The sequence below is a fragment of the Squalius cephalus genome (assembly GCF_949319135.1).
Source record: "Squalius cephalus genome assembly, chromosome: 2".
NCBI lineage: Eukaryota > Metazoa > Chordata > Actinopteri > Cypriniformes > Leuciscidae > Squalius > Squalius cephalus.
The window spans coordinates 25,736,013-25,755,146 of NC_137123.1; the positions used below are offsets into that span (position 1 = coordinate 25,736,013).

Consider the following 19,134-nt stretch of genomic DNA (forward strand, 5'->3'; position numbering starts at 1 on the left):
GTAACCCCAATTTATCCATGGTTTTGTTACAGTAACCACAGTTTAATAATGGTTTTTGTAAAACTGTGGTTATACAAATGGTAATCAATCTGCCAAAAAACATGGTTACTACACTTTTACTATAATAAAACTATGGTTAATTTTCGTAAGGGCTGGTTTCTGGTTTATGCATGTAACGTTAATTCCAATATCTCTCCCCTCCTCTGGTGCTATCCTTTCCCTTTAGTTTGCTTTTTTTTTTTCCATCACTCCCCCTATTCATATCTGTTACGTTTCTGTGAATTTTGTCTCTCTCTCAATCATGGCTCTCAAACCACTTTGCTCATTATTGCATTTGGCGCATTGATGACTTTGTTCATCAATTTGTATTGAGTCCCATCCATTTCCTCACTCTCTCTCCCCCCTTTTCACTCTGTACCTTCCCTTCATCTCAAGATCCTGTTTCAAGACAATCAAATCAGCATGAGACATCTAACACTTAACATTATCCTTGACTGATAGACATCTTCATATACTCCAACAGTGCATGAGCATAGCCCCACTCTGCTCCCTCTTATTCGATTTGGTCCTCTGTCATGCGTTACTCCTTCATTGTGTGTGTTTTTGTGGGGAAGCAAGTCCCAGATGTATTGTACTTATAGAGAGAGAGAGAGAACCACAGGTTAATGTTTCCACTCTCGGCCCTTTCAAGAAATGTTGCCTCTTAGTTGTGGTTAAAGTGTTTATGTGTTAGTGCCGGTTGTGGGATGCAGCCTAAATTTTGCATAATTGAGACTGAAGTTAGTCTGGCACTCTCATCCACCTGGACGCTTCAGTGTTAATGACTGATCTTTAAATTGAAGTATAAATTATAATATAAAATAAATAAATATAAATTTCAACTTGCCAAAGGTTTGTTTTTGTTTTGCTTTAATTTTGGGAAATAAATAAATACTTTTATTCAGCAATCAAAAGTGACTTTAATGATGTTACATGGGGGGGGGTGGGAGGGGGGTTAACGCATCATGTTTTCCACAAAAATATTAAGTGGCACAACTGTTTTCATGTGACACTATGGCTGCTGAAAATTCAGCTTTGCCATCGCAGGAATAAATTGCATTTTAAAATTGTAAAACAGTTACGAAAGTTATTTAATTTTCTTATATAAATATTATTAATTGTCATTGCTGTTTTTATTGTTATTTTGATTAAATAAATGCAATATTTGTGAGCAGATGTTACAACGTTTAAAACTACTAATAACTTTTTAATGGTAAAAGCGTAAAGGTTAATAAAAACATTTATATAACATTAGTAAAAAAAAGAAACTAATATTATTGCTACTAATATTATAAAATATTATTTTAAATTAATACAACTAATATTATTTCTGATAATATTATTCATATTATTTTTTACACAAACAACATTAGGGATTCTTGGGCCTCCAAGCATAAAATTGTCAATGCATAAATGTAAAAACCATACAGTCAATCTCATTAGAACATGAGAGTTTAGATAACACTGATATTGCAAATGACTATACGGTCCATCATCTCGGAAAAGATCGCAAAGATGTAATCTTTAATGCTACTCTAATGAGACGCTTTTTACTACTGCATAGAGCTTTCATGGTGACATGATGTGCGTCAGTCATCAAGATTCAGCTATTCCAGACCTCTCTGACACTAAACATCTAGCCTATACCTATACTTATAACATCTACTAAGAATGTCAAATGTACATTTTATATAACGGATAGAATAATTGAAGGACGAAGAAAAAGTAAAGAGGGAGGAGAGAGGGAGGGACTTGGAGGAAGAGAGATATTCTGTGAAAGCATCTGATCTCAAGATGTGGAGACTTTTTATCAGGGAAACAAATAAGGAAGATTACTGAAGAGATTTTTTGACTTTTATTGACAAAACGCAGGATAAAGCATTTGGACAGAATTATTGTCCACCAGGATTAACTAAACATTCATGCAAATACGTTGATACACTTGAAGTGTATTTTTTGTGAATGCAGCAGTGTTCTGGAAAAATGTGGAGCTGCATAACAGATTTCTTTACCTATGAGACGACCAAGTCCGTGGTGGTAAAGAGCTTGACCATCGGCATCATCAACCGTGTTGTCCAACTCCTCATCATAACGTACTTCATTGGGTGAGTGTTCCGACTCATTTGTAGCGAGATTTAAACTTGTGCCCAAATAAATAAAAAAACAAAACATTTTTGTGTTTTTAAAATTATTTAAAAATGTATTAAGCATTTATTCGCCTTAATGTTAATTTCAACATTTACGAATAGCCTACATTATTAAAATCAAAAGTTGCATCTGTTCTTATTTAACGGACCTGTGCTAATATGAACTAACAACGAACAGGTGTATTATAATTAACTAACATTAACAAAGATTAATATATTTCAATCAGCAATTTTATTTGTTACAGTTAATTTGAATAATTATTTTTGGACAATTAAATTACTTGTTTTTTCGTCTTTCGACTTGGTGACATAATTGATGTACAACGCAGTTGTATGAGACTAAAAAATGTTCTTAGTATATAAGTGCATGAAAATCTTACATTTTACATGCAGTTTTTTATATATATATTTGTGAGCATTTAACATTAAAGAAAGCAAAAATTGCTCTGTATTTCCGGTTTTCTTAACCCTCTATCTCCCCCTCTCCCCCTCCCCCTCCCTCAGCTGGGTGTTTTTGTATGAGAAAGCATATCAAGTGCGAGACACATCTATCGAGTCATCAGTGATGACTAAAGTGAAAGGTTTCGGAGAGTATAACAACCGGATCATGGATGTAGCCGATTATGTCACACCAACTCAAGTAAATCTCAAGTTTTAGAATACTTAAAATCATTTTGTGACCAATTTGTATTACAAGTGTGTGTGTCTATAACATCATGTTATGTGTGAGTTTGATGTCAAAATTGTAAACATAATTAAATCTAACAAAATCTCCCTTAGACATGTGAGGACCCAGAAAAAAAAAAAAAAAAAAAAGTTCTAAGAAAGTTTTGCTAATGTTCTCATTAAGTTATGAAAACATTATTTGTAAATGTTCTCTGAGCGTTCAAAATGTCCTGTTTTTTAAGCATTTTAAAAACCTTTTTCTTTTTTTGCGAACATTTGATCATTTTCCAAACATTAAAGGGATTGTTCACTCAAAAATGAAAATTCGGTCATTAATTACTTACCCTCCTGTCATTCCAAACCTGTAAGACTTGTTCATCTTCAGAACACCAATTAAGATCTTTTATAGGAAATCTGAGACCTTTGTGGCCCTCTTTAGACAGCTACAACTACCACTTTAACGCTTCAAAACGTTTATAAAGATATCGTAAAACTAATCCATATTAATTGAGCGGGTTTAGTCCAAATTTTCTGAAGAGACCAGATTACTTTATATGATGAACAGATTGAGTTTAGTCTTCTATTCAGATACACATTCATCAACTCACATTTTGGTTGTGGTAAACGGAAGATCAAGCATGTTTGCTTGATGTGCGAGAACCAATGAGGTTCATTCTCGTGTTACGCAACATGTTTGAGCTTCAACAAGAACCAATGAGGTTCATTCTCGTGTTACGCAACATGTTTGAACTTCTGCAAGAACCAATGAGGTTAATTCTCGTGTTACGCAACATGTTTGAACTTCTGCAAGAACCAATAAGGTTCATCTCATGTTACGCAGCACGTTTGAGCTTCTGCAAGAACCAATGAGGTTCATTCTCATGTTACGCAGCACGTTTGAGCTTCTGCAAGAACCAATAAGGTTCATCTCATGTTACGCAGCACGTTTGAGCTTCTGCAAGAACCAATGAGGTTCATTCTCGTGTTACGCAACGTTTGAACTTCTGCAAGAACCAATCAGGTTCATTCTCGTGTTACGCAGCACGTTTGAGCTTCTGCAAGAACCAATGAGGTTCATTCTCGTGTTACGCAACGTTTGAGCTTCTGCAAGAACCAATGAGGTTCATTCTCGTGTTACGCAGCACGTTTGAGCTTCTGCAAGAACCAATAAGGTTCATCTCATGTTACGCAGCACGTTTGAGCTTCTGCAAGAACCAATGAGGTTCATTCTCGTGTTACGCAACGTTTGAACTTCTGCAAGAACCAATCAGGTTCATCTCATGTTACGCAGCACGTTTGAGCTTCTGCAAGAACCAATGAGGTTCATTCTCGTGTTACGCAACGTTTGAGCTTCTGCAAGAACCAATGAGGTTCATTCTCGTGTTACGCAGCACGTTTGAGCTTCTGCAAGAACCAATGAGGTTCATTCTCGTGTTACGCAACGTTTGAGCTTCTGCAAGAACCAATGAGGTTCATTCTCGTGTTACGCAACATTTGAGCTTCTGCAAGAACCAATGAGGTTCATTCTCGTGTTACGCAACGTTTGAGCTTCTGCAAGAACCAATGAGGTTCATTCTCGTGTTACGCAGCACGTTTGAGCTTCTGCAAGAACCAATGAGGTTCATTCTCGTGTTACGCAACGTTTGAACTTCTGCAAGAACCAATCAGGTTCATTCTCGTGTTACGCAGCACGTTTGAGCTTCTGCAAGAACCAATGAGGTTCATTCTCATGTTACGCAACGTTTGAGCTTCTGCAAGAACCAATCAGGTTCATCTCATGTTACGCAGCACGTTTGAGCTTCTGCAAGAACCAATGAGGTTCATTCTCGTGTTACGCAACGTTTGAGCTTCTGCAAGAACCAATGAGGTTCATTCTCGTGTTACGCAGCACGTTTGAGCTTCTGCAAGAACCAATGAGGTTCATTCTCGTGTTACGCAACGTTTGAGCTTCTGCAAGAACCAATGAGGTTCATTCTCGTGTTACGCAACATTTGAGCTTCTGCAAGAACCAATGAGGTTCATTCTCGTGTTACGCAACGTTTGAGCTTCTGCAAGAACCAATGAGGTTCATTCTCGTGTTACGCAGCACGTTTGAGCTTCTGCAAGAACCAATGAGGTTCATTCTCGTGTTACGCAACGTTTGAACTTCTGCAAGAACCAATCAGGTTCATTCTCGTGTTACGCAGCACGTTTGAGCTTCTGCAAGAACCAATGAGGTTCATTCTCATGTTACGCAACGTTTGAGCTTCTGCAAGAACCAATAAGGTTCATCTCATGTTACGCAGCACGTTTGAGCTTCTGCAAGAACCAATGAGGTTCATTCTCGTGTTACGCAACGTTTGAGCTTCTGCAAGAACCAATGAGGTTCATTCTCGTGTTACGCAGCACGTTTGAGCTTCTGCAAGAACCAATGAGGTTCATTCTCGTGTTACGCAACGTTTGAGCTTCTGCAAGAACCAATGAGGTTCATTCTCGTGTTACGCAGCACGTTTGAGCTTCTGTAAGAACCAATGAGGTTCATTCTCGTGTTACGCAGCACGTTTGAGCTTCTGCAAGAACCAATAAGGTTCATCTCATGTTACGCAGCACGTTTGAGCTTCTGCAAGAACCAATAAGGTTCATCTCATGTTACGCAGCACGTTTGAGCTTCTGCAAGAACCAATGAGGTTCATTCTCGTGTTACGCAACGTTTGAACTTCTGCAAGAACCAATCAGGTTCATTCTCGTGTTACGCAGCACGTTTGAGCTTCTGCAAGAACCAATGAGGTTCATTCTCGTGTTACGCAACGTTTGAGCTTCTGCAAGAACCAATGAGGTTCATTCTCGTGTTACGCAACGTTTGAGCTTCTGCAAGAACCAATGAGGTTCATTCTCATGTTACGCAGCACGTTTGAGCTTCTGCAAGAACCAATGAGGTTCATTCTCGTGTTATGCAACGTTTGAACTTCTGCAAGAACCAATCAGGTTCATTCTCGTGTTACGCAGCACGTTTGAGCTTCTGCAAGAACCAATGAGGTTCATTCTCGTGTTACGCATCACATTTGAGCTTCAGCAAGCGGTTTATTCTCGCAGGTTCAGTTGAGCTTTTATGTTTGCTGATCAATGTTTATATGTGAATAAAAGCCTAAATTTAATCTGTTCATTGTGAAGCGATCGAGTCTCTTCAGAAAATTTGTACTAAACCGCACAATAGGTATCTTTTTGAAGCATTAAGGTGGTAGTTGTGTAGCTGTCAATGGAAGGACAGAAATCTCTCAGATTTAAATAAAAAAGATCTTGATTTGTGTTAGAAGATTAACAAAAGTCTTAGGGGTTTGGAACGACATGCAGGCAATTAATGATGGAATTTAAATTGGGTGAACTATCCCTTTAAGGGAATATTATTTAATGTTCTCTGAATATTCTGAAACAAATACTAAGATTTTAAAATGCTAAAATGTCAAAACTAAAATGTTTCAGAAAAAAAATGATTTGTAAATAATGTTTTTGTGTTAATGTTTTGAGAAAACAAAAAAAAGTCATAATTTACTCACTCTGGTGTTGTTCTAATGCTGTATGCCCTTCTTTCTTTTCGGGCCACAAAGAAATTAAATAAAAAACTTGTCCCGGTTGCGCGCGTATATATATTGGCAGTGAATAGAGTGGCGCAGGGATGACTTCAGAACCCGAAAGACTGATTCTCCACTGGTTCCCTCTAGATTTTCCTAAGGGTTTTCAATTTATGAGTAAAATAAAGCCTGTGGTAAACATAACTTGATACCATGAGACCATTGTTTACCATGCAAACTGCACACATTCACATTCCAAACTGTCTAATCTTAGACCCCTTAAACCTTAAATCTCACTATAAAAGCCCAAAGGAGCATCTTTTTTTGATGTCACCCCTGCACCACTTGACCACCATTAAACTTTAAAAAATATGCAAAATTATCACAGAATGGTCCAGTGAAGTCTTGTTTAGTCTTGATTTCTCACAACTTTGCACTTTTTCTGGCCGAGTCGGAGTGAACTGCAGCACAGAGTCACAGGCACAGAAGACCAATGGCCAAGGTCAGGATTTTGGTTAAATACTACATTACCTCCAGAACACTTGGAATATACGACACGTTACGCATTTGACCATTCTGTGATATGTTTGCATCTTTTTTCAAAACTGGATCCTGGACACTATTCACTTTGGAAGCTTGTTTCTGCCACAGAATAAAAACCTTTTAAAAGATAATTGCGACTTTTTATCTCACCATTGCGAGTTTAGGCCTACATCTCGCAATTCTGAGCTTTATTTTTCAGAATTGCAAGATATAGTCAGAATTACATGATATAATGTCGCAATTGTGTGTTATAAAGTCAGAATTGTGAGAAATAAACATGAAATTCTGAGAAAAAAAGTCAGAATTGCGAGTTTATTTCTGTCACAGGTCTGGTTGCAGCAAAGGGGAAACAGGATCTATATGCAGCAGTCTTTATTAATCATAAACTCAAACTTACAGAAATACTCACGAAAGCTAGGACAACCATGCTAACAGCAATGACGCAAGAACAAGCAACCAGCACGAAACTCAGACTTAAATACACAGAAAAACAAGAGGAACTAATTAGACTGATTAACAAAACACACCTGAACTCAACTAACACAATCAGTCCATAGAAACAAACAGGGAATGAAGGAGAGCTGAAGTAATTAACAGATTAGAAGACTTATGAGAAACTTAAACATTAACAGAACTCAAAATGTGACAATATATCACAATTCTGACTTTATAACTCGCAATTGCGACTTTAGGCCTATATCACGCATGCAATTATGAGATAAAAGTCTGAATTTTGAGATAAAAATGTTTATTCTGTGGCGGAAAACAAGCTTTCATAATTCACTCCCATTATACACTGTAAAAAAAATATTTTGAAAATTGTGGAAGCTGACAATTACATATTGGCTCAATAAATGACTTCCAAATAATTATCCCCATGCAAAAAGATGCATTGTACTAGCTTGAGGTCTTCACTTAAAATTAAAAATGTATATTCACAAACATATTTAATTGTGCTGTCAATCTATCAAGTCAAAGTGAAAAACTGTGTTGGCTGAATAAGTCCTACGTCCAAAAAACTGTAGGCCTATACGCAGAATTCAAATATGGATGTGGGAACCAGCCAGTGCCAAATAATACAGCCATTTCATTCCCAAGATAATACAAATATTCATTGTCACAAGTTTCAAGACGTTATGGACAAGCGCAGGTGGGTCATTTTAAAAACAAAATTGCCTTTTGTGGTCCGAAAAAGAAAGAAGGGCATACTGCATTAGATCAACGTTAGGGTGAGTAAATGATGACTCAATTTTCGTTTTAGGGTGACAGGTTAGCTCTGAAAGCACATTCTATTAACATTACTGAAAGAATACTTTCTCATAACTTTGAGAGAACCTTGGACAAAGTTCTGAGAACTTTCCTTGTTGGGGATGTTCTTACATGGAAAATCTATTCATAAATACAGTAAATACTTTATACTATTTTACATTCTAAAAAAGCTCATTAAGGGTGTTGGTTAGTTTATAGTAATTGTAAATAAAAACAATAGCAGTTAATTACACAGCATGTCTTTTTTTACACAATGTCTGTGTGTGCATGTGTCCACCAGGGGGCGTCGGTTTTCTGCGTCATAACAAAGCTCATCACGACAGAGAACCAAGTTCAAGGAAACTGTCCAGAGGTGAGTGAGGAAACTGCTTTGAACTACCGTTTTTTGAAGTAGCCTATACTGAAATCTGTCACGGTTAATGTACACTAATTTAATTGATTCTTGTCTGTGTGTGTGTTCATGTGTTTGTCTATGTAACTCTTCAGAGTGAGATGAAATTCAAATGTGACAATGACAGTACTTGTAAGAAGCTGATGTCAAAACCACCAAGCAATGGTAAAATTCTATTTTTTTTTTTTTTTTTTTTTCTATGAATAATAAAAATAAAGGAAATTCATTTTAAATTGGTTAGACCCCCTGTGGTGAAAATCAAGTTTTTAATATTTATATGTCTATGTGGTGTTTTTAATATGCTTTAAGACAAACCATGCGCAAATTCATCAGTCAACACCAATGCTGAGTATTTTAAAACGGCAGTGTACCAAAGACAGTCTAAAGAATGCAGTATTAGTGTGTGGGTGTGTGCTAATTGACTCTGTGCTGCAGACCGATCGCCGGTCTATGACATCAAAGTACCGCGAGAGTGATTAGAGAGCAGACGCCACCGTATGCTTTCGAATAGCTCTCGCGGTACTTTGATCACATCGTTTTGCACAGTATGGAAGCTTGTTTCCACCACAGAATAAAAAAATTGTGATAGATAATTGTGACTTGTTATGATGTCAGAATTACAAGATATAAGCTCACAATTGCTAGGAAAAAGTCAGAATTGTGAGTTTCTCACAATTGCGAGTTAAAAAGTCAGAATTGAGGGATATAAACTTGCTATTCTGACTTTTTTTCTCGCAATTGCGAGATATAAACTCACATATTGTGAGTTAGAAAGTCCAATTCTGAGGGGAAAAAGACTGACTTTTTTTTCTCAGATTTGCCAGTTTATATCTCACAATTCTGAATTTATAACTTGCAATTGTGAGGAAAAAAAGTCAGAATTGCAAGATTTATTGTCGTAATTGCAAGAAAAAAGTCAGAATTGTGAGATAAAAACTCGCAATTACCTTTTTTAATTTTTATTCCACTTTTTTTCTCAGAATTACAAGTTCATATCTCACAATTCGGACTTTATAACTCGCAATTGCGGCTTTATACCACTCAATTGTGAGAAAAAAAAAGTCAAAATTGGTTTAATCTCATAATTTCGAGAAAAAGTCAGAATTGTGAGATAAAAAGTCACAATTACCTTTTTTTATTTTTTATTCAGTGGCTGAAACGAGCTTCCATAGCGCAGCGCTGCTTCAAGTCGAACACACCTATTATTTTGCTGATTGTTAGAAGTCAGCTGTCTGACTCTGAGAGGGCGAACGGGAACATGGTTCGTGTTAGCAACACATTATTAGCTGTTTGATAACTGTAACGAGGTCAGTAATCGGCATACATTTAAACAGTTTAAACAATAACCAAACACGAAACGAAAGTAAAAGCGACAGCCCCTCACAGACACTCATTATAAATCACGTCATTCTCTCATGGCTCTCGGCTCTGCCCTGCTTGATACAAAAACGTAGTTAAGCCAAAGGCTAAACATATCAGTTACCGTTATGTGTCAACTTTTATTAAAATTCTGAATGGATTATATAGTCTAGAAAGCACGCAAAGACCCCCTTATAATCCCTTTAGAATCACTAAAATGATCGGGGGTTTATGTAAATTTTAGGGTTAGTGATGTCACTAACCCGGGAGGAATGTCGTGTAGTCCCTACCAGCCGTTTGTTGTAGTCCTTAAAAAGCAATTTCTTTAAAAGCAAATATCTCCCTTTGCTTTGAACTTTGAGAGTTGTAACTTTGCAGATGTTGTTTATGCTCAAACAGCAACATTACACACTAACTAAAGTTAGAAAAGTCAAATCATATTCAACCAAGGGATACAAATTTTTACTGCAGGGGAACTTTAACAGTTTGAGTGTTTCATTGTGGATTGTTTTGTTATATTGAAATGATCAAGGAAAAAACAATAACCTACTAACATTCTAGCAAATTTTACAGTCTATATGGTATGTTTTGATCTACTGGTTGTATCTCGAAGGGTTGCTGACAGGACGATGTGTGAACTTCAATAAGACCCACAAAACCTGTGAGATCAAAGGATGGTGTCCTGCAGAGATTGATGAAATTCAACCGTGAGTCCACTTTTAAATAAACAAACTAATATATGTGTGAATGTTGAATAAAAAAGGACTGATGGAGTTTTTTTCTTATTAAGAAACCCCATGATGGAGGTGGAGAACTTTACCATTTTCATCAAGAACAGCATTCGCTTCCCACGTTTTAACTTCACAAAGTAAATGCAATCAAACACAAAGACTGAAAAAATCTCATCATTATCATTCTTTTTTTTTTTTTTTACATAATCTACCAGTAAACCTTTTTGGATTATTTATTTTTTAAATAATGACCTTCATTGTTTCCATTAAATATTTCTCTTTTCCTTTCAGGGGAAACTTTTTGCCCAACATCAATAGTAGCTATATAAAGAACTGTCACTTCGACTTTGAGAGTAACATGTATTGTCCAATATTCAAAGTGGGTGATGTGATCCGATTTGCACAACAAAACTTCACCACTCTTGCTAAAAAAGTGAGTGTTTATTTAATTATTTTTAATATTTGGCTTTTTTGTTACTACCTTGCTTTCTTCCTTTCCTCATCTAATTTTATATATGTAAGAAATATTTCACAAGCACGACTTTTATACAACAGTTTTATATACAAGTATAAATATATAAACTAATGCAATTAACTCATATTAATATAAATGTGTTACCAATAAGTCAATAAACAGAAGTTTGGCCACGTAGTTCAAATGTTTTCATCCACCAATGGAAATAGTTTCAAAAGAGGCCAAATAAATACCTGTTTCATAAAAGTATCTAATAACTGTTAGCAAACATTACATTAGTCAACATTACATTTCAGACTATTTGTTTTTAAATTCTCAACACTGTAAAAAGTGATCAGTTGACTTAAAAAAGTGAGGAAACCCATTGCCGTAAAAAATATTAAACAAATAAATTTCATGCATAATTGAAAAAATTAAGTTATGTGGAATTGTCAAGTTCACATAACTTATTTTTTTCAATTACGCATTAAGTTTATTACTTTTATTTTAAGGAACGGGGTTTAGTTAAGTCAACTGATCACTTTTTACAGTGAAAAAAATTGCACCATCGTTATTTCTCTTTAAGTGCAAAAGTCAAATTGGATTTGTGTAAGTAATCTCTGTCTCTTTCTCTCAGGGAGGAGTGATAGGGATAAAAATAGCGTGGGTATGTGATTTAGACAAGGCAGATGATGAGTGTAAGCCCGCCTACTCCTTCACTCGTCTGGACGCCATGTCAGAGAAGACCACTGTGTCTCCGGGATACAACTTCAGGTTCTAGAAACTTTTCTTTCCACCTTAAAGTTTAATCAAGAATGTTGCAGTCTGCAGGCCTCTAATGATACTGCACAAACAAATGCCTCCAATCTCTCCACATACTTCCACATGTTTATCACACTTTTTGTAGTGGCCACATACTATAAAATATTACAAAAAGGCACCAAATCATTTGAAGTTGATAGCTTGGATAATCCTGTTTGAAACTGTATCCGCTAACATGTCTAAATCTTTGTCCTTAGGTACGCAAAGTATTTTCAAATGGAGAACGGAACTGAGTATCGCACTCTGCTGAAAGCCTACGCCATCAGATTCGATGTGCTGGTTAATGGAGATGTGAGTTCATTTTAAATTGTTTGTGTGTTTTTTCGAGCATTTTCTGCATCTGGGCATAGTTGCTCATTACATTTTCTCTTTGAAGGCTGGGAAATTTGACATGATACCAACTCTAATCAACATGGTTGCTGCCTTCACCTCTGTTGGTGTGGTATGTGTCTTCATTAATCTGCATAAACATAAAATAGCTCGTTTTCACAAAATGGATAATATAAATGGGTCACTTTTTTGGTAATTCTTAGAAAGTCAACTCCAAAATGTCAGCTAAAACATAATAAAATCAACAACAAACTAGAAAATAGTCAAATGGTGCAACCATAATAATTAGAGATCCGTTATTTTGTGTAGCACCAAAGACATAAAGAGTAGCTTACTCAAATTCACCATTTGCTTTAACTATTTAAGATGTAATTTGTAATTTCATATTAATGAGATGGTCACTTCACATTGCACTGCTGGCTTGCAGCATAGCATTAGTCAAAAACATTAATTCCATATTGTCTTAAAGTTTAGTAGATTATACTCAATAGTTATATCTGTGAACTTTATTAAAATCTGCAAATACATGTAAATATGTTTACAACATTTTTTTTATGTTGAATCAATACACGACTCATTGTAAATATAATGAACAAGCCAAAGTAATATATAAGTATCAGTTAGATCTTTGATTTCTACTTGCATGAATCAAGTACAAATGTAATATTTGTTTCATATTTTTAAGTTCACGTTTAGGCAAGGCAAGGCGAGTTTATTTATATAACACATTTCATACACTATGGCAATTCACAGTGCTTTACACAGAAATGAATTAAAATAATCACAAAATAAAAGGAAAAAGGAAAATTAAAACAGTTATAAAAGGAATTAAAAGAGTAAAAAGGTGATACATTGATAAACTTCTCATCTGGAAAAACACCGGTGTATCATATTTTTCAGAACTCCCAGTTTTACTCTGAGATTTTAAGATTTTGGTTACTCTGAACTTATTCAATGTATAAAAAAAAGTCCTTTTTTACTTTATTTACTATAATACTGTAATATACTATAATTTTGCTATATATACTATATATTTATACAAAATAAATTGTGTACAACATTCTAAAAAATCATTCAAATGATTCAAATAAATTCAAGCAAAACGCTTTCACTCATTGTCTGTCCTGCCACTAAGCACAAAACTGGCTTTTACCATAGTTCTGGCCAGTGCAAGTCAAATAATGAAGATTTGTTTATTTTAAGTATGTGAAATATGACCCAAGTGAGAAGTGAGCAAACCGCCCGGCTGGCCCTAGACCTTTAAGAACGATCGATCAGTATAGACATAATATACCACTGTAAAAAAAAAAAAGTTGCTGACTTTGAAGTATAATCAACTTGTATATTTAAGTTGTTTCAACTTAAATTACATTAAACTGACTTAAAAAATGAGTTGAATCTTGTATAACTTAAGATTTATTGTTATCAACTTATTTTGATGAGTTAAAGCAATGTAAACACATTTGTTAACTTATTGATCACATAATTTTAAAACTGCATACCCATTTTTTGTGTAATATATATTTACCTTTGTATATACATGTAACTATAATATTCATGACATGAATTTTGTCTCCATCCTCATCTTGAACTTGGACTGTTTTATCATTAATCAGTGCCAGACAGCCACTTGCTTCTTAATACAATATTTTAAAGCGTGTTTAATAATGAAATTAATTCATAATAGAAAATATTTCATACCTGTTAACCTCTTTAAGTAGACAAAACTGAGACTTTTCCTTTATTTTAGGGTACAGTGCTTTGTGATATAATTCTGCTGAACTTCTTGAAAGGAGCTGACCAGTACAAGGCCAAGAAATTTGAAGAGGTTTGCATTTTAGCAAGTCGCCAACATTACTACTTCTATCCAGTTATGATGACAATGAATGCCTCACTGCCTCTCTCTTGCTCTGTTTCTAGGTATCAGATTCACATAGTCAGAGCACTAGTTCATTCTACAGGTCCAGAGACCACAGCCAGCATTCAATCAAACCTGATGAGAAGTTCTCAACTGACTCCGGAGCATTTTCCATTGAACGCTATAGTTAATAGTGCCCACCACAGCGCTTGGGAAGGATTGCAAAAAAGCACTCATATTTGTTTCATTAATTCAGTAATTTACATACATACATACATACATATACATATTAAAGTTTTCCCCCATTAGCCATTACGAATATTTTAGAATCATCTTCAAATCAAATTAAACTTAAAAATGTGCCTGACTGATCAAATATCAAAAAAACATTCCTATTTTTTTGTAAATAATAGTATTAAGTAAATACTCAAATTCTGTTATGTATTCTCACAGTGTTAGCATGGCCTTTACACAACTTAAACATGGCCTTTACACAAGTTAAAAATATTTAATAATTCATGTGATTTAGTAGACTCCCAAAATGTAGCTATGCAACTGTATGTGTTTTTTATTTTGTGAATATAAAGGTATTGTAAAAGAGTATCACCCTCTCTTTTGGCCAAGTGTAGATGAAAATGTTTTTGCTTGATAAAAATTTTCTGAACTTTTCTAACACTGTCAGGAGTATTTTTGGTTCATTCTGTTCCCTGTTCAGCCGTTTGCACGACACTTTCAATAAAAAACTGAAAACTTTAAGCGTTTTGGCTGATCCATTTCCATGGCAACAGTGTTTTGGGGGCCTGAAAATACATTTGAAAACGGATTTTAAAGTGCAAGTTTTTGAAAACAATACCGTTATCATCTCCGTGTAAACTACAAAAATGCGAAATTGTGAAAAAGGTGAAGTCATGTGTATTACTTGTTCAGTTTATAGGCGCGTAGTTTTTCTTTACAAGGTGACCTCGCCAACTACTGGCCAGTCATGAATAATACACCATTTTTTAAATCATTTTTCGCGAATCCATATGAATGGGTATAGTTTTGACAACATTGTCGTCTGTACGCAAAAAAATGCAAAGGAAAAACGTTTCCATTTTTAGTTCACCATTGTTGTGTAGATGTACCCTGATTTCGTTCTGCTAGTTTGTTTCCATGGTTAATCATTAGCACACCTGTTCTTAGTTCTGTAAATGTTTCTGTATATTTTAGCCCTTAGTTCCCCTCAGTTCTTTGTTCGGTCTCGTTTTTGTATTATATGGTTGTTTTCTATGGGAGTTCTCCTCCATTTTCCGAGTTAATTTTTTTCTGTTATTTCCATATCGTTATGCAAACATTGTTAATACTTTATTTATACTACCAATTCTAATTTGATTGTAAATATTGATGCTCATGGGGAGGCTCAGGGCAATAAAAAACATGTATATGTCATTTCTGATATAAATTGTCTTATTTGAACTAATGGTTTACGACAGAGAAATGAGACTGACAAGATATCACTATCAACGACTGAAAATCGGATTTAGAAGTAAAATAAGGTCCCTGGTTAACTTTACTAGAAGGTACCTTAACATTTTTTTGTTACCAAGCAAATGTTCTTAAGAGTGTGTTTGTTTTTTGCATGTGAAGACTGCTGAATAAGTATTACAGTTTAAAAGCAGCAAGAAAAAGTGAGAAGTAGTAGTTGTCAAAAAAAAAAGTGTTATACCACTAGCACTTTATTTTACAGTCCTGTTCCTCGTGTACATACTATGTACTTATTATTGTGATGACAATAACTGTACTAAACCTGAACTTACCTAACCTTAACCAATGTATATTTGTATTATATTACCCAGTACTTTAGGTAAGAACTCTGTAAGTGCTTGTACTGTAAAATAAAGTGTAACCATTATACTAATATTGTCATGTGTGGCTGTACAAAGCGCACGACAACAAAGGAGATCAGCAAAAACCATCTTTAATCAGGCAAGGAAAACTCAGGAACCACGTAAAACACTGACAAGACAGGACAAAGAATTGAACAAAACAGGGAGAATATATACCAGACAAAATGAGGGAACTAATGAGCTAATCAATTGAATAAAAAGTGAATAATGATTGATCAAGGAAACAAACTGGAAACTAGTTCACACAGGAAAAGAGAACTAAAACACAAAGAACATAATCCTGACATAAGGAGAAATATAGGCAACATTTACTAAGCTAAAAAATCATATAATATGCTCTGCAGTCATTTTCTGAAAAATAATCAGTCTTTTATAAGTCAGACTAACAGTACAGCCATTCAGCATATGATTTCCATCATCGTGTAGTTGCAATGTGAAATGTAGAAGTTCAAATTTAAAGAGATCAGCAACAGTGTCAGTAACCACACGGCACAGTGGTATAACGGTCTAAAGGAGCAAGCTTGTTAGTAGATCAGAAGCATTAGGCCCATTCATGCTGGGATCAGATGTTTGAGCCAACTGCATTTTGATTGCAACTTCAACAACAACAAATTGTGAAATCTTTCACAATTATGTTGCATATTATATGTTAAAGGTGTTTTCCAAACCAAAATAATGCATCCACATCTTAATTTGGTCAATCTGCTCCACAGGTAATTTGTATTTATGTTGGCATGAAACGGAAGTTGCGACAGTCTTATCTTCCCTATTGTGACTTGTATTTGAGTGAAACGGCTTCTCAAACAAGAAAAAATGTAGGGTGGGACTTGATTTTGTCCATCGGGAATTGGTTGGATGTTTGGATGGTTGTGGTTTTCTATTGCTGTGACCTCTGACAGGTTGTCCTGCCCTTAAACTAAAGTAAAATCATCAGAGAGGGAAAGTTATTCTGATTAAAGATTTGGAGGGAACATACGTTATTTTTCAAAAAATATGATGTACACAGATAAATCATTTATAATAAATACTGCAGTATTCCATAAAAAGGAAGTGGATTTCATGGTGACAAATCATTCAACTTTTTTTTAATTTATTTTTTATTCAACGAAAACTCATGCTATGAGCTTTCATGTGGAACTCCATATAGACACACTGAATGCTGAGTAAGAGAAAGGGAGGAGTTGTGAAAAAAAAGTGACGGATTTAAGACAGACTAAATGTTATGAGGAGACACGGAAGACGAGTGGAAGGAGTGGTAAGTCCATTTTAGTACCATTTGGTAACCATTTAAATTATTTAAAAAAATAAGAAAAATAAGAAATTTTTCTTTTAAATGACTATTTTATAAAACGATATTGTAAGCTTCCACCGATCATGTTCTCTCCTTCACAGTGTGCAGCAGGAATGGAGATTTTTAGCTTTTTGTTGATGACGTTCCTTTTTGGAAGTGGTAGCTTCTTAACCATGGAGAGAGGTGCTGATTAAAATTAGGCTATTTCATTTATTTAAATATTTCATGTTATATTTTTAAAGAAAGTTTTTAACCCCCAAGGGCAAATTTTGGTGTGATGTTCACATTTAGATGAGGCTGCTGGCCCTATGAATCCCTCATTAGGCTGTATTTTGCCTAAAGCCTGTCCAATGACTGGCTATGAGAGTTGGTTCAGAGTGGGATCACACTGTGTCAAATACTTTGGCAATAGTCTCAACTTCACTGCAGCTGAGGTAAGTAGTGTCAGTGTGGGACAAAATAGACAACACATATTAAAAAGAAACTGACTTAATTATCTCCAAATGATTCATTCCTCATTTTCTATAAAGATGTTTCTTATTGATGTTGTTGCTCTTTCCCGCACACAGTTCAGCTGCAGAAGCAAAGCCCCTGGAGGACACCTGGTGTCAATGCACAACACAAAGGCTAATGGTGACGTGCTCTGCATTGTGATCAAGTATAGTCCACATAACCTGCGCATCTGGATTGGAGCCTTTGAGTTTTTTCAGGCAAATGAGACAGAAGTGATTTAAAAAGTACATTTTTCATTTACCTATAACCTTTACCCTAAAATGTTTGATCTTTGTCACTCTCTCAGTCTGGTAGATTTGTCTGGACTGACGGTTCCTCTTGGAACTATCAAATCTGGACACCTGGTGAGCCCAACCACAGATTCAGTTACAGGGAGGACTGCGTGGAAATGAACTGGAACCGTAAGCAAAAGTGTTTCTTTTTTAAAATATGCAGTTGTTAAACTTTTCATATTTCAAGTAGTTGACTTAGTGACAGGAAGATAGCCTACCACTGTCCCAATAATTGTTACTATTTATTGGTAAAATCACATAAGTTGCATGATTGGTATAAAATGTAACCTAGAATCTATCATGATTATTTTATTCTCACATTCTATGTTGGTTTGACCTTTTTCTGCTTTCTTTTAGATGTTGGCAAGTGGAATGACGATGCTTGTTATGTGCAGAAAAACTACGTATGCGCCTTCAAAGTGATGACAGCTTTGACTTAGACTTGCAGTAGGCTTAGACTGAACTGTTTTATCTGTCAATGAACCTTAAACATAACTTTGTGTTCAAAATTGTGAAAACAACATATTTTAAAATATGAATAAAAAACTGTTTTATAATATAATTGAGTTATTTCGAGTTTTTAAATGGTATTGCAATGGCTGTACCAGTGGATATTGTCTTCAAATACAGTATAAATTGGGGTACATATTCATTGGTGCAGGGATTATGTCAAAACCTTGAAGACAAATTCGCAACTGGTCTCCCTTGAGATTTTCCTATGGGGTTTTTCAATTTATTCGTAAAATAAGGTCTGTGGTAAACATAACATGAAACTAGGACGTTTTGTTCTACAATGTAAACAGCACACACTAACACCTCAAACTTTCTTTTGTTTTGTTTTTAATAAAAATAGCTTCAAAATTCATGTTTTCGATATGGGTGTGTGTAAGCTATGTTGTATGTTTATGTTTGCATTAGGGCTGTCAAACGATTAATCGCGATCAATCGCATCCAAAATAAAAGTTTGTGTTTACATAATTTATGTCTGTGTATGGAGTATAATTATTTTCTATAT

General features: G+C 35.1%; 2 protein-coding genes across 2 annotated transcripts; both read left to right on the plus strand.

Moving 5' to 3' along the window:
* Positions 1–1,830: 1,830 nt before the first annotated feature.
* Positions 1,831–15,584, plus strand: p2rx3b (purinergic receptor P2X, ligand-gated ion channel, 3b). Its single transcript, XM_079860291.1, has 12 exons — positions 1,831–2,144; positions 2,691–2,826; positions 8,493–8,564; positions 8,699–8,768; positions 10,576–10,669; positions 10,753–10,830; positions 10,985–11,126; positions 11,785–11,921; positions 12,167–12,260; positions 12,346–12,411; positions 14,050–14,127; positions 14,220–15,584. Exons 1-12 carry the CDS (start codon positions 2,002–2,004, stop codon positions 14,346–14,348), a joined length of 1,239 nt encoding a protein of 412 aa, XP_079716417.1. The 5' UTR covers positions 1,831–2,001; the 3' UTR covers positions 14,349–15,584.
* A 1,675-nt stretch (positions 15,585–17,259) lies between these two features.
* LOC307144842 (galactose-specific lectin nattectin-like) lies at positions 17,260–19,100 on the plus strand. Its single transcript, XM_079847468.1, has 6 exons — positions 17,260–17,298; positions 17,436–17,517; positions 17,626–17,768; positions 17,904–18,044; positions 18,134–18,248; positions 18,477–19,100. Exons 1-6 carry the CDS (start codon positions 17,266–17,268, stop codon positions 18,557–18,559), a joined length of 597 nt encoding a protein of 198 aa, XP_079703594.1. The 5' UTR covers positions 17,260–17,265; the 3' UTR covers positions 18,560–19,100.
* The last annotated feature ends 34 nt before the right edge of the window (positions 19,101–19,134 follow it).